The following is a 26,284-nucleotide window of genomic DNA, read 5'->3' on the forward strand; positions in this document are numbered from 1 at the left end:
ACTTGGAATGTAGCTATATTTTTATTCATACACACACATCAAAATAAGCAGTTGTTTCCTGAAAAAGTAATATATCAATTTGAAACTATGGAAATGTTCAATGACAAAATATAATAAAAACAGAATTTAAAAATTAAATTGGTGGAAACTGTAATTTAAGAGTAAAGAGGGGTAAAAAAAAAAAAAAAAAAATAATACATGTGCACAATAGCTTACAAGAAAAACAAAATAGAAAAATGAAAGACTTTCCTAAAACATGCAGTAGCATCACGAAATGGAGGAGGAGGCAAATTTTCGATTTGGATATATTTAAAACAATTGACGGGCATGAAAATTTAATTATGAAATGTCAACATCAACATTCCTTACATATTTAGGGCTGTACGTTTGCTTTAGAAAAAAAGGAATCAGCTCGAGTGGCACCCCAGATTGCATGAAAATCTTTTTTTTTCTTTTTAAATATAATTTTAAAACTTTTTTTTTTTTTTTTCAAATTTCTTGTTTCTATCTTCATGATGTTTTGATCAATGTAACCTTCAGTCTCTAAAAGATATGCAAATGAAATGCTTATAGTTTATTGTGAAGTGCTTGATAATCTTAAAAAAAAATAAAATAAAATAAAAAAAAGTATTATTGAATGGTTGTAAAAATCATTTCAGAATTTTAAGCAGAAATCAGTTTCAAGAAACAACTTTGATGGTCAGACTAGGAAATTATTTATACCAATAAAAGATCTCGATTATAAAAATGGTTGGAATAACAACTTTACAGGAGAGAAGAATGTGGGGGGGAGAAATCAGGACATTGAAAATAATTGAGTTTCAGAATATAGAACTTTTGTGCATATGTGTGTATATATATATATATATATATATATATATATATATATATATATATATATATATATATATATGAGAGAGAAGATGAAAGATTAACAATTGTGAAATAATTATAAATCCGCTTTATAGGGAAAAGCATAAAATTAAATTATACTAATTTGTACTGACGAGGAGACGATATCTAAAAATATTCCAATATTTTATTATAAATATTAAGTGAATAAATGGATATCATCTCCGAAACGATCGTACACATAACTTGATTTTGTCATGTTTCTCCCTATGAAACAGATTAATAATTTCACAATTGTTAATACAGCTCTAGGTAATATTACACCTATATGCATCATATCTCTGCAATATTCTGAGTACAGCAGTGACAGCACCTTTAAAATATTAATACATTTAACTGGGGCTTTGCTCTTTTAGACTTTGGTCTATTACTCCCTATAATATATATGTTATTTGTTTTTGCAATACTTTTTTGAATGAATTATATGAAAGTGCATTACCTAAATGCGAGTTGGGAATAATTTTCCCTTTGACTAATTTGGTACCCCCAAATGGGGAGCGGCATATTATTATTTTAAAAATGTAATTATCCACTGACACGCGTTTTGTTGTCTATGACTCATCAGAGTGGCTGAAGCCAGCGAAATTCAAAATGGGGTCCCGATTTCAAATCTCGCTAGATTCATCCACTGATGAGTTGTAGATGACAAAACCTGTCAGTGGATAATTACATTAAAAAAAAAAAAAAAAAAAAAAAAAATTGTGTGTGTATATATATATATATATATATATATATATATATATATATGCAGGGTGACCCCCCCCCATCCAAAAAAACAAAAGCAAAAGAGGCCATCTAGAACATATGCTGTAGAATGGAGTAAAAAGAACAAAAGGCCAAAGACCCTAGTGTTTTGATGTGATGTTTTGAATATAATAAACTAGTTATGACCAAAGTTTCATTCAAATAGGGCAAAATACTAAGAAACGGGGCCTAATTAGAGTTGGGGCCCGTTTTTTTTTTTTTTTTTTTTTTTTTTTTTTTTAGTCACTAATATGATTTTGACAGAAATTGTCTTATTAGGTTTAAAATAGTTTAGAACATTTTCAGAATATTATGAATATAGGAATTCTTTTTTTTAGATAAGGATTTATAATTTCTATTATTTTGATTATTTGAATATTCTCATCTTGGATGCCCTTGAGACACAAAGGAGAAAGGTGTTGGGTACAATCAGTGGCAAGCAACAGTTCTTTGGAAGTTAAAATTCAATATTAACTCACTCAATTTTGCATGCGTCCTTTTGAAACCTGATTTTCAGGTCTTTAAAGTCTCATAAATTTTGAATCCCTCGGGCATATTTGCATAATTCTAACAATTTTGAACTTTTTAAAAGGTTAAGTAACAATCTTTTTCTTTTTTTTTTAAATCAACTAGAAACGCTATATAGAGATTATATATGCTGTGAGATTGTAATTAATTGTGTATACATACATACATACGGTAAATATACGTTCTGCCATTTTTTATATTTTTTTAAGTACATTTTTGTAGAAGGTACATAAATATTGATTATAAAGATTAATATTAATAATTATAAATTTTGAATCGGTTTCAACAGGAAAAACAAACAAAATCAACTTGAGTGTACGATCGTTTCGGAAACGATATTTTATTGGACAATTGACAATTATTGAGAATAATTGTATTCGAATATTCATGTCATCAGCACAAAAGGGGAGGGGGGGTAAGACACCAAAATAAAACTAGCATTTTGTATAAGTTAGATGGATGGTCCTTATTGAGATTCATTAGGAAATTTGTTTTAAGTTGTTCAGTAAATTTTTTTGTTCCTGCTTCCGTGTTTTCATTCGAGCCCAAAACACGGAAGCATGCACGCGAAATTAGGCTCATTTGCATGTTACATCCGTTTTAATAATTAACTCTAAATTTTTTATGGAAATTACTAATAGAATTGTTTTAAGTATTCTATTTAAAAATAAATTAAATAAATCAACTTTATATAATATTTCTAATTATTAGTATAACCAATGTCAGCTGCGTTTAAAAATGAAAGTATGTTTTCATTTAACCTACGAGTTATTTCCCTTTAAGTTGTGCGATTTTATTTCGGTTTGAATTTCATAGATAAAGGTGGCTGTGTTTTATGCTTCCAAGAATCAAAAATAGGGTCAACTTTCAAGAAAATCGTAAAAACTTAGGATATTTGGAGTATCTTAAATAGTATGTGACCCAACCCTCTGCCTGGCAATGCCAGGTATGTACAGCTAGTATATATATATATATATATATATATATATATATATATATATACGCACACACACACCAGCAGTATCTCAATAACTCCATGTGCGAAAAATGCTTCAAAAGATGAACTGATGCCGAATCAGCCTTCAATGACTTCATCGCTTCCATAACTCCTAATTTCTAGGTTAATGGGATAAATAAACTTGTTTCTTGTTGGCAAAAATGTGTCGATTCTAATGGTTCTTATTTCGATTAATAAAATTTATTATTAAAGAAGTTATGATCTTTTGAAGTTGAACGTCAAAAAACATTTTTGCACCAATCTAATATTAGGCTCTGATATCACTGATATTGAGCCTTTTAAATCTGAATTAGGTTGTGGTTTCATATATATATATATATATATATATATATATATATATATATGCCTAAGCTTTCAAATTTGAAAAGTTGCTTTATTAATCTTTTCTTTACTTGCAAAGTTTGCTCTCATCAATATATATATATATATAGAGTCCACACACACACACACACACACACACAGCAGTTGCATGTTATCTTAAAAGGTCATGAAAAATATCCTCATTCTCACCTGACTACATAAAATAACCATTGTGAGATGTATATATATATATATATATATATATATATATATATATATAATTTACTCTTTTATTTTCTCTTTTCGATCATTGTCCAGAATTCATTTCTAACAAAAATAAATAAAAAAAAATATGCATTATGTACATGCCCCTGACGAAAAGAAATATCGTATTCCAAAAATCACATAAACTGAATAACTAGTTTTATTTTTATAAAAAATAATTTTAAAAGAAGGTTTGAGTTGTCTCCCATGTTAAGAATGGGTATTTTAAATATTGCACGTTTGAGTTATTTTGAATTATTTCCCTTGTTTACAAAATGGTGTTATGAGGTCGTCTACTCATTTGACCACAAAATTTGATTTTCTTATTTAAAAATAAAACTACTTGATCGATTTACATGATTTTTGGTGAACAATATTTTCCTTCCATAATAGGTATGTACAGCATACAGACTTTTCTTCATTTTGTTTTTGATATAGGGCAAATTCTGGACAAGCACTCTCTTATTTTTTACACTAAAAGTTGAAATGAAATTATCAATTAAAATACGATGACCAGAGAAGTACGGAAGATGGTTATGATGAAGTGGATGATGACATGGACTGATAACCTGAGGGTGCAAAGTTCAAATCTAGTCGGCTCCACAGAAACACTTCTACTTATAAATATAAGCAAGTCACATGGTCCCACCAGTAAGCAATTGATTTTAGAAATAATCGAGAAAACTAATAACAACAACATAACTGAGTCGATCAAAAAAAAAAAAAAAAAAAACTGTGCTTTTGCAGTTTACGAACCATGCTGTAATAAATTTTTAAACTCATTGTTAACAGAAGGAGAAAGTTTTGTTAACTAACAATCTAATAAACTAAAGATATGGTAAAAATTGAATTAAACTTGAAAAATTAAAAAAAAAAAAAAAATTAGCTTAGTCCGTACCAAAAAGTTATACCCTATTGATTCATACAAATTTGCTTTTAAAGAAAGGCATTATAAAATTCAAGTAAAAATACAAGTTTTTAAATCGAGGGATCTTAGATATGATCAGATGTAGTAATCATATTCGCAGACAAAAAACAAATGAACTTAATTTTTTGCATATATTCCTGAATTTATAGTATCAAAAAAAAAATTTTTTTTTAATGGTTGGTCAATATAATGGTGGTAGACAATTGCACAAATATGTGACATACACACACACACACACACACATATATATATTATTTGGCATAAAAGTTTATACAAATATTTTTTGCTCTGCATTTGCAAATGTGGGTGCTTGCCAGAATTCCCTCAGGATTAGATTGCTAAAAGCAATGAAAATTTTATTAACTGTTCCATTGGTGGAAACTTTTGGGAGGTCACAATGTAGAATAAACCCATTTTTATTAAGGGTCTTATCCAGAATTCTATTATAAAAAAAATAATAAATAAAAAAATAAATAAATCTGTATGATGTACGTACCCGTGACGACACAAAAATATATACCAAAAAAAAAAAAGAACACATAAATTGATGAAGTAGTTATACATTTTAAAATAAAAAAAAAAATAGAATTTCATGAGTATCCGAGGAGTTATTGTTTTGCCCGCCATTTTTAATAAAAAAAAAATTTTTTTAAATGGCAAAAAGCAAGGGTGATAACTCAACAATAATTCATATTTACTAGATGAATTCCCATTTTAATTACACGTTTAAAAATGATTTTCTTTATAAAAATAAAACTACTTAATCAATTTATGTGATTTTTGGAATATGATTTTCGTTTTGTCACAAGTATGTACATCATAGAGTTTTTTCTTTGTATTTATTCTTTAATATAGGGAGAATTCTGGACAAGAGTTCAAACATGTTTAGTTTTAGCTGGAAACCAGCTGAACCTTTTCAGGTCACTACTCAATATTAATGGAAAAAAAAAAAAAATAAAACCCTGAGACATGTCTGCAAATTTGTATAAATATTTTTTATACCAAATAAATAGATCTCTATTACTGAACACTTACTGAACATAGTAAGAATCCACTAGATTATTATGTGGTGGACATAAACTTACCAGGATTATTATGTATATGATAGCTAGAGACAACAAATAAACAATAATGACAGGCAACAAAAACAATAACTACCACAACAGATGAGATTTGCATGCCACTGATATATAAGAATAATAATAATTTTTACATCATTTGAAACAAGGAAAACAAAACATTCATCTCTCCAAGTTAAAAATTTAATTATAAAAAAAAAAAAATCTTTTTGATAATCTATTAAAATGGAGTATAAGGACAGTGTTATCATCAGAATCGTCTAAGCAGTTTATGGAATATGTGAGATGGTACCCAATCATTTTTTTTTACGCACAACTGCTGGCCAAATTTTTTCAATTTTTTCAATGAAAAATTTATTTCTGCCCGTACTAAGTTAGTTTAATAAAAGATTAATTAAAAAAATAAAAACAGTAATCTAGAATAATTATTGGAACAATTTTTTTTATCCAACTTTTAGAAAAAAAAAAAAAAAAAAAATCATTGTACGGTAAGTTTCATGAATAAATATTTACGTTTTTAATAATTATTAGCAAACACAAATTTTTTTGATTTTTTAAAAATTTATGATTTTTTTTTTATTCAAATCAAGGTAAATATTTAAATTTCTTTTTTTATATAATAAACCAATAACAAACAAATGTTTATGATTTTCTGCATTAGATTTTAAACTCTTAGCGTTTCAGCACTTTTCAGCATTTTATGTAAATCGCCCAGACGATTCTAACAATAGCATGGTCGGTACTTGTATACATTCGTAATCTTTTATACTAACACATTTCAGGTGAAAAGATTATGTACTTACAAATCATGGCAAAATTAGTATAAATTACGAAGAAAAAAAAATGATTCAGTCGAGATGTGATAGAAGTATTTTAAATAAAAAAACAACCACAATTATATTCCCAGATAGAGTATTTAAAGCTGGCAGGCCCTTAATTTAAAGAGTTAACTCCCTTGTTTTCCAAATTGAATTGGTTGCACAACTCTTTCACATTACCATACAATAAAACTGGATAAAATATTTTTTAATTGTAATTATCTTTCTACTGGATCATTTTTCTTAATTTTTGGAATTTATACTAATTTCATCATGACACGTAAATACATAATGTTTTCACCTGAAATGCATTAATTTAAAAGATCAATGTAAACAAACACCACACAGTCCTTATACTGCATAAGTACCAACAAAATTAAATGAAATTCATATGCTTGTGCATTTTTAACCTTGATAATTACATTAAATTTTTACTTTTTTTAAATATTAATTAAATATTTATTAAAAATCAAAAAGAAATAACATAAAATAAAACTAAATTTTTAAAAATTCTATTAATTTCATAGTTAACCAGAATGCATTTCGGTTTCTTATCTATAGTCAAATAAAAATGTCCCCTCTCTCTTCACTTGCACACCAGATATATAGCACATAGCCACACCCCACCTCTCACTGCATTAGTCATGTGAATATCGACAGGGTGTCCAAAAAAAATCACTCAAAAATAAAGATACAAATTTAAAGAAAACTCTTCGGTGACTTTTTGGACACTCTTATGAACCTACCAATATGCTTAAATATGGTATTTTAATTCATGCAGATTAAGTATTTATTGTTATAGAGACATTTTCTATCAATTATTATATTGAACCTAATATGAGATCAAAACAATATATATAAAGTGAAAATGTCTGTCTGTGTGTGTCTGTACATTTCTCTACCAAATAACTGTAAATTCTCGGTCTAGAGACTCGAGATTTGATACAAGGAGTATTGAGATTTGGGAAAATCTTTTTAATCGGTTTTTGGCCAGAAATTTGGCTGTTAAGGGGTCAAAGTTCAACGATTTGACCTTTGAAAACTCTACCAAACTCCTCCGCCAATTTTGGGTTTAAACACTTGAAATTTTAAATGTAGTTTACTTGGACATGGATCAAACTTTATAATTCAATTTGAGCCCCAAAATTTTGCCCGTGGTCTCTACTAAATTACTCAGCTAATTTCTGGTTTAAACATTTGAAATTTTACATAAAGGGTATTCAGACATGGGGCAAGCTTTGTAATCAGTTTGGGTCGAAAATTTGAGCTACCAAGGGGTCAGTGTTCAAAAGATTTGACCTTTGCGGTGTCTAACAAACTACTCAGCCAATTTGGGGTCTAAACATTTGAAATTTATAAATAACGGTTATTCAGACATGCAGCAAGCATTTTAATAAGTTTTGGGGCGAAAATTTGGCTGCCAAAAGGTTAAAGTTGAAAGAGTTGACTGTTGCAGATTTTACCAAATTTCTCCACCAATTTTTGGTCTAAAGACTTGAAATTTTAGATGTAGGTAACTTGGACATAGGTAAAACTTTGTATTTTGATTTGAGATCAAAATAATAAAATATTAAGGGGGTTAAAATTAGGGTCAAAGTTTTAAAACATTGACTTCTGCGGTCTCTACGAAATTACTCAGACAAATTTTGGTCTAAACATTTGAAATCTTACATAAAGTGAATTCACACGTAGGGCAAGTTATGAACAGTATATAGGGCCTGAGCAAAGCCGGGCTGAACTGCTAGTATATACATATATATATATATATATATGACTTGGGTGCAATTAGCTAGAATCGAAACCAAAACATACAATTCTCCACTCTCATTCCTTAGCCTCTGAGCCACGTCTATATATATATATATATATATATATATATATATATATATATATATATAAATTCACCTACCATCCCTTTTTTTTTTTTAAAAGATGGAATCGCTCAATAGTGAAAGACAATATTCTAGCAAGCAAAGCCCGACGGTCCACAGAGTTTTATAATTATATAGGTATATGTTTATCAAATTGTTGAAATCAAAAAATATTTTTCAATAATGTTCTTTTATTTCAATCAATCGCTTCAAAATACAAACACTAAATAACAAAAAGAGTTTAGCCTTTTTATTGGTTCTGGTAGCACCACGCAAAAAATTAGGGAAGATGCTAAATGACTATTACCAACCGATTAAGACTAGGAACACTGCGGAAATGAATACGAGTGTTTAATCATTTGGAAATGATCAAGTTATCATTTTATTATAACTATGTGATTTGATTAGTAATTCTATGACCAAGGTAGACTGGGAGTATGGTATCATGACCACAGAACATAAACTATATTATCGCTACTACACAAAAATGAAGAGGATAATGCTTGGGTGGATGATCTCATGAATAGGGCTATGACAACAGCATATTCTTTTCGTTGTTTTAACTCTCGAGTATATATCCGACACAGACAATTAATCAACCGAGGATCACATCATTCTGCATAAAAATATAAGATATCAATGGATATATACCTGAGAATCAAAACAAGGAAAAGAATATGCTGTTGTCATAGCCCTACTCATAACAGCAAAAAAAACTTTCAAAAAGAAACCAACACAGAGGTTAACTTGAATTGTAAGTGAACTTATTTGTCTCTCTCCCATGGCAGGAAGATGTGAAACAAGGGTTATAAAGTGGGATTGATGAACCATTAACTCCTGAGAAATACTCTCGTTTGCAAAAAAAATCCCTGGGAAACCCTGTCAGCATTCCCCAATAAGGGTACCTCAGGGGATGTTAGTGAATAAAAAAAAAAATCAATGTAAATTAGCACGAGATTTAGATTTATTTAGATTTAGATTTAATTAAATAAAAAAAAAAATTTTTTAAATCGATTTGGGAATATTAAGTAGAAAGATTCTAGAGTGAATGTGGTATTATGGTGATTAAAGATTCTCACCAGGAAAATGATAGACATATATATAAGGTAAAATGACAAGGATGACCATAGCCCCCACCCCCACCTCAATACTTTGGAATAGCCTAGTGCCTAAATTTATTTTTGTATTTTTCAGAAATAAATAATTTTTTCAATGTGAATTACCAATAAACAACTAGTTATGATGGATCTAATTTTTACCAGTGCCATATAAATAATGCTTCGATATAAACAAATTTTTATTGCCATATAAAAATGCTGTAAGTTTGAAAAAAAAAAAAAGAAAAAAAAAAGACTCCCAGCCAACTAATTAAATCTAAACCTTCAACCTCTATAATGTTAGCATAATTTTACAACTACATTAGTGTAGTAGATAAAGTACCTGATAAATTTCAGTTGTAATGTTGCACTCTTCTGGAGGTTGAAGGTTCAATCCTCAGTGCAGGCAACACACAAAAGCACAATTGCAATTTACTTAGGACTTTTACCCAGTCATGGCTGATGGAATGAGGACATGCTACCTACACGGATTAAAGAAAGAGTTCTGTTCAATATTTCGTGCTAATTCCCCAGGTTGGGCAGAAATAGTTTCAGTGTTCAACCAGATGCACATGAAGAAGGTCAGAGGTTACATCGATCAAAACGTTGTGAAAATAACACTCAAGATGAGAACAGTGATTCAAAGAATCTAAATTATACTAAGGTCTTTGTGAATCAATATAGAAAATTAAAAATCTTTTCACTTTTAAAACAAAAAAAAAAAAAGAAAAAGAAAAAGAAAAGAAGAAGAAATCATTGCCGGGATTCAAACCGGCAAAACTAACCAAGCGATCCCTTTTGGCCTTCGGGCCAAGATCAAAATGTAATATCTTATTCAGATGCTGCACTTCAATTTTTTTCTTCTCTGTCAGTAGAGGAGAAATCCTTCACGACTGAGGCAATTTTTAATTTTTGTTCTTTGTTAAAAAAATATCCCTGGTGTCTAACTGTCCCGTGGGGAGGCATTGTAAATAGGAACACTAGCGTTCACCAATAACAAACTCTAAAATAGGGCAGGAATTTTTATCATGTCATTTCGGTCTTCCACTTATTAATTTTGTTTTTAGGGGATGATTTTTTTGTTGGTTGTTTTTTTTTTCGCACCTTTGCATTATTGAAATCGTTTACAAATTATTCGAGCGCGAATGCCAAAAAAAAACAATGTTCATCTTACAAGTGAATTTATTTGGAAACAAACATTAACTTACGAGCTTCTTCATAGCTTTAGTTTTAAGAACGAGGTGACAACTATATACGGTTATCATCAGGTTGACATACTCGTTCCTATAAAATAAAGCAACAGGTGTGTCAACTATGGCACAGAGTTGAAAGTACTTGGTAAAATTAAGTTGTAATGTTAGATTCTTCTGGAGGTTGAAGGTTCAATTCTCAAATACAATGGTGAAGACTAGATGAGGATTGATGATTTGCATTCTTTGGACTAATGTTCTAATCTTGGTTATTTTCGTAACGTTTCGGTTGATGTAAAATCTCTGACCATCTTCAGGTGTATCTTGTCAAACTCAAGACTCTTTCTGTTGAACTTGGGAATCTACACGGAATTTCAAACTCTTCCGGAGGTTGATAGTTCCATCCTCAGTGCAGGTAACTCTCAAAATATAATTGAGAATTATTAAAGAATTCTACTCGGGTATAATCACGTTGACGCAACGGTTCTCATCAGATCACCTAAGTTAAGCAATGTTGAACCTGGTTAGTACCAGATGGGTGACCATTTGGGAATTCTAGGTGCTGTATGTGCTCTCCCCTTATTTCAGAATTTGTTTCTAGTCGTCCTGTACACGCACTTCACTTGCCAAGGTTGACTTAGGAGAGGTGTGGTTGGATATTGCACACCTGCCACAAAAATTTCACATGCAGGCACTAGTGATGGGACGATTCCAATATTTTTCCTGATTCCGTGCTAAATTACAGATTCCGTGCTAAATTACCAATTCCAACTGTTTATAAATCTCTAATTATTTAACTATAGAGTTGTTATTTTTCCCAGATTTTCGTAAAAACGCATGTTAAATATGCAGACATTTTCCTAAACGTCAAAATATTTGTGGAGGATTATCTATCGATTTTAGCTTTACTGGTATTTTAAAATCAATGAATATTTATTTTCTTATTACCAGCAATGGAAGATTTTACTTTAAACAAAATCAAATAAAAAAAAAAAAAAGACAAAAGAATCATTCTGGCATTGGAAAATAAGAATCATTTTTTCCGATTCCGATACCCCCAAATCTTCTGATTTTTTTTTTTGATTCCTGATTAATCGTCCCAACACTAGCAGGCACCCCTTTGTGGGTATCCATAGTCTGTCAAAGACTGAAGGAGCTGTTTACTCAGATATGACTGACAAGAACAAGAGCATGCTACTCCCGTGGATTAAATAAAGGGTTCCATTTGAAATTATGTGCAGATTCACAAATTCAAAGATTCCTGAAGAAGACATTACATGAACTGAGTGTTATTTTCACGTTTCAAAAGAACAAAGCATCCAAATTTAATTTTTATATTTATCATCTTCATATTACCACAAAAACAACCAAAGAAACACTTAAAGAACGGCTGTTTTGATAGGCTTTATCAAAAATGTCCATGTTCTACTTTAAAATTAATATCTTCTGGATCATGGCTGACAAAACAAGGACAATCTATCTCTGTGGATTAAATTAAGGGATCAATTCGAAATCCTTTATAAGTGCCAGAGTTCAATATAAGGATTCACAAGTTTGAAAAGAAGCAACTAAAAAAGGCCAGAGGTTACATTGGATGAAACATGAAAATAGCAATCCAAACTAGTCTGAATAATCCAAATAATTTTTTTTTTTTTTTTTTTTTTTTTTTTGACACCTGAAAATAAAGTATTTTTATGGAGTAAATAAACATCGAGCTCCTTTTAAATAATTTGTCCTTTCGAGTCTTTGATTGTCGGAGCAACATTAGACTTTAAGTATCACTGAACATAATAGTAAAATTATGCAATAAAATCCTAATAACCACAAGGGGTTTGGGATGAATTTAACACTTTCCGAGAAAAAAACAAAAAACAAAAAAAAACGCCATATCTTGGCCAATAATTGTGTTGTTGTCATCAACTGTGTGAACAAGTTTGCTGCCAGAAGGTGATATGTATAACAGTAGGACTGTTCTGTGTCACACTTCTGTGTCACACAGTTTGTCTGAAAACTTCTGTAACTTGTTCCTCCTTCCTCCATATTCTCAAAATTCATAGTGTATCACTTATGACTTTTTTGCCAAATACAGCTTACTCCAAGAAGCCTCTAGAGTCTCCATCATGACTTGAACCTGGAACATCTGACCTTCACTGTGTACTTTGAAATGCCTGAATACTAGTTTGACAACTTATCGTTGCTATTACAAACAGAATGGTTTGTATCTTTCTCAACCGAACTCCATACATAATAGTTCATGAGATTGAAAACAAACGAGTTGGGAATCCAGATGTTGACACTGGAGAAGTTCTAAAAATTCTCAGACATCCATTTTTAGTTTTTTTTAGGTATGACATGCTGACAATTCTTGCTGGTACATATATGATCTTTCCGTAGCCATCCACTCCAACCAATGCTTGACAACAATTATCTGAATTGAGTCAGAGTAACTTTTCGAAGATGTAAGGCAGCATGATGTAGCTTTCATTGAAAACACACGCTTGATAATCACCATTCGAGGGAATTTAGTCTTTAAAATGCCTCTAACATGGCCTCCAGGCAAAACCTGAACCATGCAGTGTCCTTCAAAAGACAGTTGAACAGCAGCTTGATCCTGTCAATCAGCTGGCCCTAGTCTCACAGGCAATATGGTTCACATCTTTCTCCAAAGTGCTCCACACAAAATAATCCATAGAGTTGCAAGTAGGTGAATTGGAGGGCTTAAGTCAATCGTAATGTTATTTGCTTGCTGGATTTGGGGTCTGTATCCAGAGTAAAAGCTGAGTGAAGAGCCCCAACCCCGGTGAGATCAGATAAAGAATCATCGCAGCATTGATCATAAAGAAAGCAAGACAAGGCTAGTATGACGGAGAGAGCAAGTCATAGAAGTTTTCCGACAAACTGTGTTTTCACGGAAGTGTGACACAGAATTGAATCCTGCTGCTACACATATCGACTTCTTGCAGCAAACTTATTCACCCAGTTCACAACAACACAATCTGTGTCTCTTTTTGAAGATGTGGGGTAGCATGTCATGGTCTTCACAGAAACATGCTTGAAGATCATCACACACAGTTTGAGAGAATCTGATCTTGATTATGTGAGAGCATGTGCGCCCTCCCGACAATCACTGACCACACACACACACACACTTTGTGCCATGATCTTCTCTTTCATCTTCCATTCTCATTCTGGCAGTGTTGCCATCTCTCACACATTGGCAACCGCTGAAAGCAATCACTAGTTTACAATTATAAAAATAAATAAACTCAAAAGAAACAAGAGACTCCAACATATGGTGTGTGTGTGTGTATGTGTGTGTGTGTGTGCGCGCGTGTGTGATACATCGTTAATCCTCTAAACGATACCGTTCACATTTAAGCCATCTGCCGAGGGCATGTTCATCAGTTGGTTGATCAATTCATCTTCCCATCTGCCCCAAACAACAACCTGCTGTCAGCGGTCACAAACAGAACACAATCATCAACTACTGCAAAACTTCCTCTTACTCCTAAACTCAAAATATATTGACTTCTATGTCCGGTTCTTTGTCCCAATCACACTTTGAGTAACCATCCTATTTCAGATGGTATTTGCGTGCCTTAGTTAACCCTCTTCTCTATCTCATCGTCTTTCTACTAATATCACTTTCTAAACTTTTGTTCTAATTAACTATTTTTTTTTTTAAATCACTTCCTAACACTTTGGGGTGATGGGGTTGACGGCCATAGTATCACAATCACACACTGCAAGCTAGCCACTTGTTATTCTGCATATTGTACGATTGATCCTAGCAGGAATTCTGCAAGTTTTAAAAACCTGAGGATTCTCAGCTGGATTGAGCATTTGATCAAGCTTAATTGGTTTCAAAGGTGTCTTTGTCTTTAAAAATGATGCAAAATGTTAACGGAAAAGATTTTCAGTGCAACATCAGATTTACTACATGATAATTGTCACATATACAGCAATCAACATTGTTGTAGGACAGGAAAAAAATGGGGTATTTCTACAAAATAAATGCAATTGTTCAAATTTTCCTGACAGTTAAATGCCTAACTTTGCTGAAATGCTGAGCAGATAAAATTGCAACAGCTAAAATGATTTAAAACATTTGCTATTATTAGTGCATTTAAAAAAAAAAAATATATAAGAAAAAAAAAAAAATGTTTGCTTGGTGTTTCTTATTCAAAAAATAAATATTTATTCATGAAACTTAACTTACAATTAGTGTTTTTTTAATTTTTTTTATTGAAATTCTAATTTTCTTAAAGTTTTGTAAAAAAAATTATCTGATTGTATTCCTTTGTAACAAGGAATATCATTTTCATTTTTTTAATTTTTCGCTGAATTGGCGTTGTAATAAAAAAATATTTTTATTGAAAAAAAATATCACAAAACTTTCATTTGGCACATTCTGACATTTTATGTAAACTGCCGAGAAAATTCTGACAATAGCGTGGTCCTTATTTTGCATAAGTACCGAGAATCAAGTTACTTCAGTTGTGAGGGATTTAGTTGTAAAGTATTTAATATAATCATGTAACCATGAGATGAGGATAGAATTTTTATATTTCTGTGGGAAGCCCATTCTTACCAGATGATCTGTTGCTCTTCAGCCTAATATACACCGTATAACTGCCGTAGTCAAAACAAATCTGGATGGAAAACTCCACCACCTCCTCCATTTTAGCATGACAAACATAAGGAAAAGGTTACGAGATTTTACATCACTGAGAGAGAGAGAGAGGTGGGGGGGATGCATTTGTGCAAAACATCTATACAAAGATTCAATATTCTACTTATTTTATTTAGAACTTGAAGTTTGAAAATTATGAGAATTTAAAGACAAAAATAGTTTCATGGGGGTTCAGGTTTGTACAGAGGAGTCCTCATTCCTGAGTAATGTCAGGGATCCCTACTAATCTAAATGAATAAATACAAATTTTTTTTTTTTTCTTCATTATTCACATCAAAACAGGCTACTGTTATTTAAATTAATAATATTTTGAAATACTATAATATTAATATTATTATGCATACAGATTTCAATCTTTAAAAAAATATAAAATAAAAATGTGCAGAAAGTCATGTTAGAAACAAGTTCTATAAAATATCGACTGCTGCCAACTTTTCTTTATGACATTTTAGGGTCATTCACGTGTGCATTTGGAAAATCCTAAAGTAAAGACAAAGACCCAAACATAAATACTTACTCAACTATTGTTTAAACAGTTTATAAATATTTGGTACCATTAATTTGTAATTTTATTTTTCTATTTTCTATTTTTTTTTTTTTATATATAAATGCAAGTTTCTCCAGTATTAACAATAATTAAAATGATTTAATAAAAAAGGATAAATAGTTTCAATATTAACAGTAATTAATTAAAATGAATTAAAAAAAAAAAAAAAAAAAGATAAATAAGTAAAAAAATTTTAATCTGTTGAATAAATATTTTTTTAGAGAGCCATGTTTGAGACACCAGTTCTATAAAATATTCACCTTTTCTTTTCTTGAGGGCATTTTAGGGTTATTCATACTATAATACACAGACAAGAAACCCTAATACAGCTCTACAAATACATAATTAGTATAACTATTGTTTAAACAGTTCATAAATGTATATTTGGTGTCATTAATTTGTAATTTTATTGTCCTATTTTATGATATGAATGCAATAGTTTCTTCAATATTAGCAATAACTAAAATGATTTAATAATAATAATAATAATAATAATAAAAAGGATGATTTATAAATTTTTTTTTCTTAAACCAACATCGCCTGCCATGGAGCATAAGCTTGTTCACGAGTTTTCCCACTATCTAGCAACGTCTACCTTTTCTTTTTTATAGTTTTTTAAATTCAACAATTGTTTTAATCAGATAAAAACATTTCGCACTTGTATTTAAACATTCTTTTGAGGACAGACTTGCTTTTTAAGAAGTTGTCATGATGCAAATTGAGGTCTTCTTTCTTTTAATTACAGTTTTATTCAAAAGGTAAATTTATGTCAAAATTACCAACATGTTAATGTTTATGCATATAAATGTGAAAGTTTTTGTCTTGTGTTTATAAATTGGTGAAATGTTTATTATTCAAAATTATGGTTTCAAGCATTTTTAAGTAGCAAACTTTCCGAGGCAACAAAAAAAAGAAATAAAAGGTTCTTGTCCAGAATTCACCCTTATATTAAAAAAAAAAAAAAATCTGTACGATGTATGTACCTAAGACAATAAAAATATCATATTCCAAAAATCACATAAATTGATCAATCAATCCTTTTTAAGCAATTAATGGGAATTTGTAGATATTACAACATAAGTATGAATTGTTGAGTTATCTCCCTTTAATCTGTTGAACTTTTTTTTTTTTTTTTTTTTAAATGGTGAGCGTGACAATCACTTCTCAGTTATAACATAAAATGTGATTTTCTTATAGAACAAAAAAGAACTTTTTTTGGTACTTCTACACTATTGGGACGAAATTTCGGAAATTGTAATATTGAATTTCACATGAAAACAACTGTATCTACATATTACCCTTATTGTTAGGATGATTATATCCAAAAATTATGAAAATCGATAAGGTGGAAAACTTTTTATGAAAGGAATAGAATTTAAAGAACATGATCATGTATACTTATGTAACACACAGGAGAGTTAAAGGGAGGCAATTAACAATTGCAAAAAACTTGTATATATGTTATTTTTACGTTATGTAATTTTTAGGCTAACAGTTATTTTTATATTAAGCAATTATGAAAAAAATCTTAAATGAAAACCAGACTCAGAAACACTGCATATATGTTTATTTTGTTATTTGTTTTGGGTTCGTCACATTAAAAATTTAGAGTTACTTCTCTTGCTTATGGCTTCGTTTTTTTTTTTTTATAAAAACAACATGGCAGCAATTTTTCACCTGCTAACACGATTAAAGCTGTTTTTTTTAATAATTCAGTAAAATTCAGGTAATTTCGACTGCATAATTTGTAAGCTACCATTGTAACTTATTAGAATTGACAAAAAATCAGTTGCAACCATTGTTTTTTATCTGAAAACTCCATTTATCGATTACAAAATCTCATCCCAATTCTGTAGAAGCACCCCCCCTTTTTTTTTAAATATATATATACTTTTTTTATAGTGAAAATTTGAACAAGAACCCTAATGGTGCTTATTCAAATTCGCACTTACAACGATATACAAAAATGAACAAAAACTTATAGTGTATCTACTTGTCATGAATGAAGATTGCATATTCCAAAAATCACAAAATTTGATCAAGTAGTTTTTATTTTTATTTAGGAAAAACAAATTTGCTATTTTTTTTTTTACCGATAAGCGACACCCGAAGCCATGTTTTTCTAAAGAACGTAAGGGGAGGTAATCAGTGATTATTTTGACAGTTTCCACGTGCATTAGGGTTGTCTACCCTTGTCCATTGACTCATTGATTTCATTTTTTTCATCCTCATGGAAACAGAATAAAATTTGATTTTGTTGAATAAAATAAAACTACTTGATTAAATTACATGATTTTTGGAATTTTTCATCTTCTACCCATGATTGGTACATACATCATACAGGTATTTCTGTATTTTATTTAAATGCCGCCATAAGTGCCAATCTGAACAAGCACCACCGTGATAAATAAAAATGAATTCATTCTACAGAGTGACCTAAAAGAAAAAAAAAAAAAATTGTAATTATTACTAACCATTAGTAAATATTGATTACTTAGAAAATCGAAATTATAATTTTCACATTTCTATTTTATCAGCAAGGTCACCCAGCATTGCCTGGGGCAAAAGTATAACACCTTCCCCCCTCTTTCTCTTCCCCACCTCCTCTTTATTCTTCGTCCAGCTCATTTCTCTCTATGTACATACATACCAAACTCGAGCCAACAAGAGAAATAACTAAAAAAAAAAAAAAAAAAGAAAAAAAAAAAAAAGATATCAGAGTTACTTCCCTTTAGATAACATTAATCCTGCGTTAGTCACATGGGGTGTTTTTCATCTCAATTTTGCTTAAATGCTCATAATTCCTAGTTAGCAATTTCTTTCTTTCTTTTTTTTCCTCCCAGTACTCTCTTGACTCAGTGAGGGTACAGCACACAGTTGTAGCTTAGTTTTCCTTGGAGGTAGACGTCGCTTTGTCCTTCTGGAGTGTCCAGTCACCTCAGCTGACTAACATAGATATGATTTTATGATTTCTATATTTTTGTATTTTTCCAGTGGGAAATAAAATTTGTAGATATAAGCATATATTATCTACTATTAAGCTACTCTGTAATATTTATTATGGAATTAATGTTTTGGTATTTTCTTTATCATAAACTTTGATAGGATTTTTTTTTTTTTTTTTTTTTTTTTTTTTTTAGAATTTTTTACTCTTTCAGTCTTGTAACTATGCGCTTAGCTAATATAATATCGTAATTTTTCCTTATTTTTATAATTTATTTTATTGTATTACTTTATATTAATATCAACAGTACACAAGAGATTCAAACTGTTCAACAGGACTGTAGATATATTCTGAACCAGCAGGATAACTATATTTTACAAAATAATAACATTATAAACCTTGTTGTATAAGGATATTATAAACACCCCTGGGACTAAACATGTTTTGAATACCCAGGTGACTAATGCAGAGTTAAAAATCACGTTCACTTCTTAATAACATTAAATGATTTCAACGGTTATTTCACTCCCAAAAAAATGAATCTTTTTGTGCTAAATTTGAGATGTTTTGGGGGGGTTATGCCGATTTAAAAATGATCAACTTTGCAAGTTTTAGCGAGACATACCAACATACACACAGACATTTGCCCTTTATATGATAGATTTACTTATATTTTAAAGCTACATTAAAAACGAAGTGTGACACAAAAAATATTTTAGCAGAAAAAAAAATTACTTTAAGCGAAAGAAAAATAGTTTTAGCAAAAAAAAATAAATAAATAAAAAGGTGGGAGGAGGAACAAATTTACAATTACAAGTAAAATAGACAAATATAGGGAAGGGATACGAATAAAATTCTAATAACCAGACATCAACTAACATTCAATAATTTTAATTCTATATCTAACATTAAAAAAAAAATAATAATAAACACACGTTACTCATGTCTAAACATTTTTTTTCGGATATTTCTACGTGAAAAATAGTGCCCAAAAATGCAGAAGGGTTTATCAAATAACAAAGAAAGGTGTAATTCGAAAATGTGACAAATCTATTTTTAAAAGAAAAGACAAAAAAAAAAAAAAATGGATAAGGATGGGAAGTATAAAATTGGTGGGGACGGGAGAAATTTACAAAGACAATATTAAAAGAAATCAATCAAGGTGAATATAATAAAAATTATAAAAATAAATTGACTTTTTTTTTTTTTAAATTGCGAATACTTACCAGCATCGTTCTTAGAATCATCAATATCGGGTTGGCTGCTATCCTGGTCCTTTGACGTCTGTTTTTCAATAGCTATCGAGTTACGAGAACTGTGGTGGACAGGCGGTGTTAGGGCCGTGTTTTGCATGTGGTTCATGACGGACATCTCGATGTATTCTTCCTTGTCACTAAAAACAAAACAATAGAAATAAAATAAAGAGTGAAATATGTTTAAACTAGCAGGGCTATCTGGTGTTGCCTGGGATCATAATTTCCGTAAAATAAAAAAAATAAAAAAATCAGAAAACTGCAAAAGTTTTTGCAGACTTAAAATTACATCTTAAAAACGAAAAACGGTTAAATTCACCTTCTGCATCCTTATGTTTACAAAGCCATTTAGCGGAAGTGACGTCAGACAAATTTTTAGCTACGGATGACCAAAACTGTATAGAATGTACCATTTTTTTTTAAGCAAATATAAAAATAAAAGTTTTATTCAAACAGTCTTTATTTGAACTTTTATAAGAAAATTATAATCCTTCTAATGAAAATATGTTTATGAACTGTTTTTTTTTTAAATATTTATTAACAGTTTTTTTGTTTTATTTAATTTTTTTTTTTTTTTTTAAAGATTTTGTTTAAAAAATATTTATGAACTGTTTTTTTTTTTTTCCCCCCAATAGATTTTTAATCTGCCAGGATTCCTCTACAGGCATTTACCATAAATGCTTTGCTTTTTTTTTTTTTTTTTCAAATATTTTGTGTTTGGAAAAAAAATCTTGTTTATTACTTATTTGTCGTGTTATTTGACCAAGAAGAAATTGAAGTTTTTTTTTTTTTTTATTTTATTTATTTCATTTTCAGTGAATTTTATTCAAATAGAAGAATTGCCACTTTTATTTTAGTAAGAAAGATAATGAAATAGTAATTCGTTCTTACTAAAATAATAACAGGGGAAATACATCTTTTCTGGTAAAAATAAAGTTTGTTTCACTTTGTTTTTGAGTTTCCGATTCGATTTTTAAGTTTGATGGATGCGGACAAATTTTTTTAGCTGTGATTTGGCCAGGGTATTCCGATATCGATGTTTACCTAATTTTTGTAATTTATTATTTATAAAAATTACCAACACCTGACGTTTGGAAAACAGTTCATAAACATATTATGGAAAAAAAACAGTCCATAAATAATTTAAAAAAAAACAAAAAAAAAAAAACAGTACATGAATAAAAAAAAAAAAAAACAGTTCATAAACATTATGATTGTCTTATAAAAGTTCAAATAGAGACTGTTTAAATAAAACTTCTATTTTTATATTTGCATTTAAAAAAAAAAAAAAAAGGTAGATTCTATAGTTTTTGCCATCCGTAGCTAAAAATTTGTCTGACTTACTTCTGCCAAATGGCTTTGTAAACACGGAGAGGCGGAACGTAAACTTCACCCAAAAAACATTTTCTTGATAATCTTTATTCATAATCATAATGAACTTTGCTCTCTATAATTCCATTTGCCAACGAGTTTATAAAATTTTTTAGATTTTAATGTGAAATATAAATCTAACTCATGTTTGATTCTCTTTCATATAATTCTAACCTTAGGCCATCCAGATTGTTTTGTAATATTCAAAACTAGTGATAATCCGAGGGAGCTAGTTCAAAATATGCAGGAGGAGGCAAGATTTTCTATGCAAATTCTCTACACAGTTGTGCTGTGTAAGGACGAGCATTATTATGGAAGATGACTCCCGTTCTATCGGCTAAAAGGTTTTTTTCAGGTGAACATGGGTGTGAATACTGTGTGTAAATATCTCCACTGGAAAATCTGTAAAAAAACTTGAATATCCAATGCAGAAGCAAGTCTTGGGAATATGTTTACCAGAAAGAACAGTTGGAAATAAGTCATACACCATCCACTGTGACCATAAAATTCCTACAGCTCCATACCTAGAAAATGGGGCTATTAAGCCTGACAGAGATATGGGACAAGAGGGAGAAAGTAGCAACCCTAGTTGAAGTAATCGTCCCTAATGATGCTGGCCTTAACAGAGCTGAGAGAGAGAAAATGACAAAATACTAACGACTTATATACGACATGAAAAAAAAACTTGAATCTTAAGACAGTATCAATCATACCAGTCATTATAGGAGCAACCAGAATTTCAAAAACTACCTGGCAAATATACCTGGTGAACCAAGTGCGAGAGAAATACAAACAATTGCACATAAAGAGACGGTTAGAATCTTAAAAAAAATCTCTCGGTTGGAGTAACTAAACAAATGGGAGAATGTTTGGCATCCAGTAGAATGCCCCATTTCCAGCAAAAACAAAGTGATAAGAAAATTAAAACAAAAGTGGAAAAATATGAATCAGGTTTTAATAGTCTGAAAGAAAAAGGTATAAATTAATCATGGTGATGTTTAAGTAATTACAACATGTTTAAGTAACAACAATATGTTTAAGTAATAACAATATGTTTGCCAAGGACGCTGGGAAAATGGTGGGATCCTTCTACCACTCCAGAAGATATCTCACTACTAATACAATTCTCTATCTGTATAAAAGTCAAGTATGTCCAAGGATGGAGTACTGCGGCCACATCTGGGTAGGAGCTGCTAAAAACAGCCTATCCTGCCTTGACAGAGTACAAAATAGACTTTGTGGTTTAGTGGGGGATGCCCTTTTCTCTTCCCTGCAACCTCTCTCCCACAGAAGAGACGTTGCAAGCCTTTCTTTGTTTTATCGTTATTTCCATGGCAGGTGCTCGTCTGAGCTCCAATACCTCGTCCCCCCTCGCCAATCTTTCACGAGAAACACCCATCTGGCTGAAACTACTGTCAATAATTTTCCCTGCTCTTTATCTGTACCTAAATCCAAATGTAGATTCCATGAGCAAAGCTTCTTTCTTAGAACTGCACGCCAGTGGAACTCTCTTCCGCTTGCCTGTTTCCCACCTGACTACAACTTGGACGTCTTCAAGTCCAACATAAACAAACTCTTGACAAACCTCCCCCTTAAGTAAAGCACTCTATCAAAACCTCCAATACTAATGATTACTACAATACTATCTCATTGATTACTGTACATGCAATAACCCTTATCTCTGAGTGGCCTTCGGGCCTTGATAAGTGGTGACCCCCCTCCCATGTAAAAAAAAAAAAAATAACAATATGTTTAAGTAACAACAATATATTTAAGTAATAACAATTTGCATGAAATAAATTGCAACATTTTTAAAATTCCTCTTTTACAGAGCAGAAAAAAACTTTTGAAACAGCCAGATAAATGCAAATAAATCTGCTTAACATTGTAATTTGAAGTGTCTATGATCATTTCGGGACAAAAGCAAAGTAAAAATAATTATGCCTTGGGTGAGGCTTGAACTCACAAACTGTTCTCTAAGTACTATGAGCTGACTGACCCACAATGCTGGGTATAAAATTTTGATGTAATTAAATACATAAACCAAAATTGTTTTTTTTTTTTTTTTTTTTTTTTTTTTTTTTTTTTTTTTTAATTTTTTACCCCCTCCTCTATGGCTTAAAAAAAAACAAAAACAAAAAAACGGAACACTCTTTTAACCCCTGGTGAATATCAAAGAAATTATCTGCTCTGCAATGAATACCTAGTTTTTATTTTTATTTATTTATTTTTTTTAATTTTTACTCCCTCCTCTATTGCTTAAAAAAAAACAAACAAAAAAAAACAAAACAAAAACAAAAAAAACAAAAACAAAAAAAACAAAAACAAAAAAAAAACGGAGCACTCTTTTAACCCCTGGTGAATATCAAAGAAATTATCTGCTCTGCAATGAATACCCAGTAAATGGCAGTTTGTTATACAAAACAACGAATGTACATAAAAGATATTTTAATGATTGGGGTTACTTCTTTATTGCTTGTTCTAAAAATGGGTCACTATATTTGAAAGGATGCCAACCATTGGTCTAGTTATCCTTAGCAATGGCAATCAGTAGGAATACACATACCCTTACCGTTTGAGTTATCAACAGATAAATAACAAAGATTTAAAATTAAACGACTTCAAGCTATGAACGAACTTGCATATGTGCAAAAATAATAGAAATATATCGGCAAGTTGAAATGAACAGTTTCACTTTCAACTTGCCGACATATTTCTGTATGCATTATTCATTCAGCCAAACAAAGAGTTTACTTGTTATAAACCGACCTTGGTGTATAATTACTATTTTCTATTAATTTAAGTGTTATGTGACCAGTAGTTTAAGAATTTATACATTAAATATTTTCACACACACACATTTATTTAATCCTGGGATACGGCATTAATCCATTCCGGGGTTAGTGAAATTGGTTCATGGCGGGGCCTAAGCAACATTTTATACAGTACATATTAAAAATTAGTAACAAAATACAGTACAGTATATAATAATTAAGTCTATGACAATATTCTTATTGTTTTGACTCCCGAGTATATATCCGACACACTTACTCAATCGAGAACCATATCACTATCTAAAAACATAAGATTAACTGATATATATTCAGGAGTCAAAATAATGAAAAGAATATTCTCTTGTCATAGCGCTAATAATAATACAGTACAATATATAATATGTATATAATATTTCAAATAACATTATAACACTGTAAAGCCGGGTAAATAGCATGACCAGGGGTCGGAAAAACATTGTATTCTACATCATAACCCGAGAAAAAAAATGCATCCTTGGGCCACCGTATCCTGTATATAGATAATACAAATAATATATTGTTTGAAATTTGATTAATTGAAATTACATCAAGCTTTTATAGGAGTTATGAATAACTATGTTGAGGCCGCCTGACATATTACACCTTACTTTAACAACGAATACTTCGATCGATTAATTAGGGTCACGAAAACAGCCAGTACACTTTAATTCTTAACTACGCTCCATACGTAATAGTCTAAATGATTGCGATACAAACAAGTTCAAAATCATACATGTTATGTGATCCGCAAAAGTTTTTAAAAATATGTCTTCCATTCATTTACCGTTGGTTGCGTAAGCAATGCTCCCTTACCTTTTCTTCATCACACATCTTTTCTCTTTGTGAACAATATTTCAAATTGTCCATTTTGACACAATCGGTTGGTTGTTTTTGTTTTACGGCACATCCACCCGTTTCAGGTTATTTAATGCCAAATCCAGTGATTTTGAAGAAAATTTTTTTTATAGAATATAGTTTGTTTTTTTTTCAAGTCGGTTTCTATTTAACTCATAGTTGGAACCCTAACAGGTACTACCACTCTGGGTCAGAGTGGACCTGGGAGCAATGGCAATTAAGGGGTCGCTCCACACTCCCCAAAACCCACAAGCTGGGGCCTCACCATCGGATACAGTTTAAGGTCATATCCAGGACCGTTTGGCGAGGGAGGACCATAGATCGGAACTCGGACAAACACTTGCCATGAAAATAACGATAAAACAGACAGGATCGCAACGTCTCTTCTGTGAGATGGAGGTTGCAGAAAAGAGAAAAGGACTCCGCCCCCCAGGCTATGAAATCTATTTTGAACTCTGTCAAGGCAGGATAAGGTATTCTTAGCAGCTCCAGCCCAGATGTGACAGCAATACTCCATCCTTGGACGTACCTGGCTCTTATATAGGGAAAGAATTGCATCAGCAGGTAGAAGGATCCCACCATTTTACCAGCGACCTTGGCAACGGATTTGATGTACGTGTTCCATATTATTATATATACATTGTATCTATTATTTATAATTAATGGTTCACATACTGTCAAATTCTATACTATGTTTGCTTAGTAAGTGGTCATCGTTCAGAGTACAGTAGTCCGAAGAAACAAAATACAAATAATCAATGCTCATCTAAAAAATTACGAACCATATCTTTAACATTGCTGACAATGAAAGATGGTTGTTAGAAGGAAGAAGTATGCACAGGAATTCGTCGGTTGATTCCGCTCTAGACCAAATCATCAACCAACTCAAGGTATAAATTCAGATTGTTATTTCATAACAATAAATAGATCCATTGGGATGGCATTGTCACTACAGCCATGCCCCCCCCACACACACACCCAGGGTATTTTAGTCATCAACAGTTATTTAAACAATTTAACAATTCATCCTACTTGTTTTTCTTTGTTCGATGTGACCCA

At 30.8% G+C, this 26,284-nt stretch overlaps 1 protein-coding gene across 13 annotated transcripts in view; it reads right to left on the bottom strand.

Annotated features, from left to right (window-relative positions):
* Positions 1 to 26,284, bottom strand: part of LOC145255819 (pecanex-like protein 1) — a 269,992-nt gene that overhangs the window by 156,346 nt on the left and 87,362 nt on the right. For all 13 annotated transcript variants that reach the window (XM_080114531.1, XM_080114532.1, XM_080114536.1 and 10 more), the window contains exon 3: positions 20,160 to 20,326. In XM_080114531.1, coding sequence (XP_079970657.1) covers positions 20,160 to 20,326 — 167 coding nt within the window. The remainder of the gene's footprint in view (positions 1 to 20,159; positions 20,327 to 26,284) is intronic.

The sequence above is a fragment of the Euprymna scolopes genome, chromosome 31 (genome assembly GCF_053919585.1).
Source record: "Euprymna scolopes isolate OS-2025 chromosome 31, ASM5391958v1, whole genome shotgun sequence".
NCBI classification, from domain to species: Eukaryota; Metazoa; Mollusca; class Cephalopoda; order Sepiida; family Sepiolidae; genus Euprymna; species Euprymna scolopes.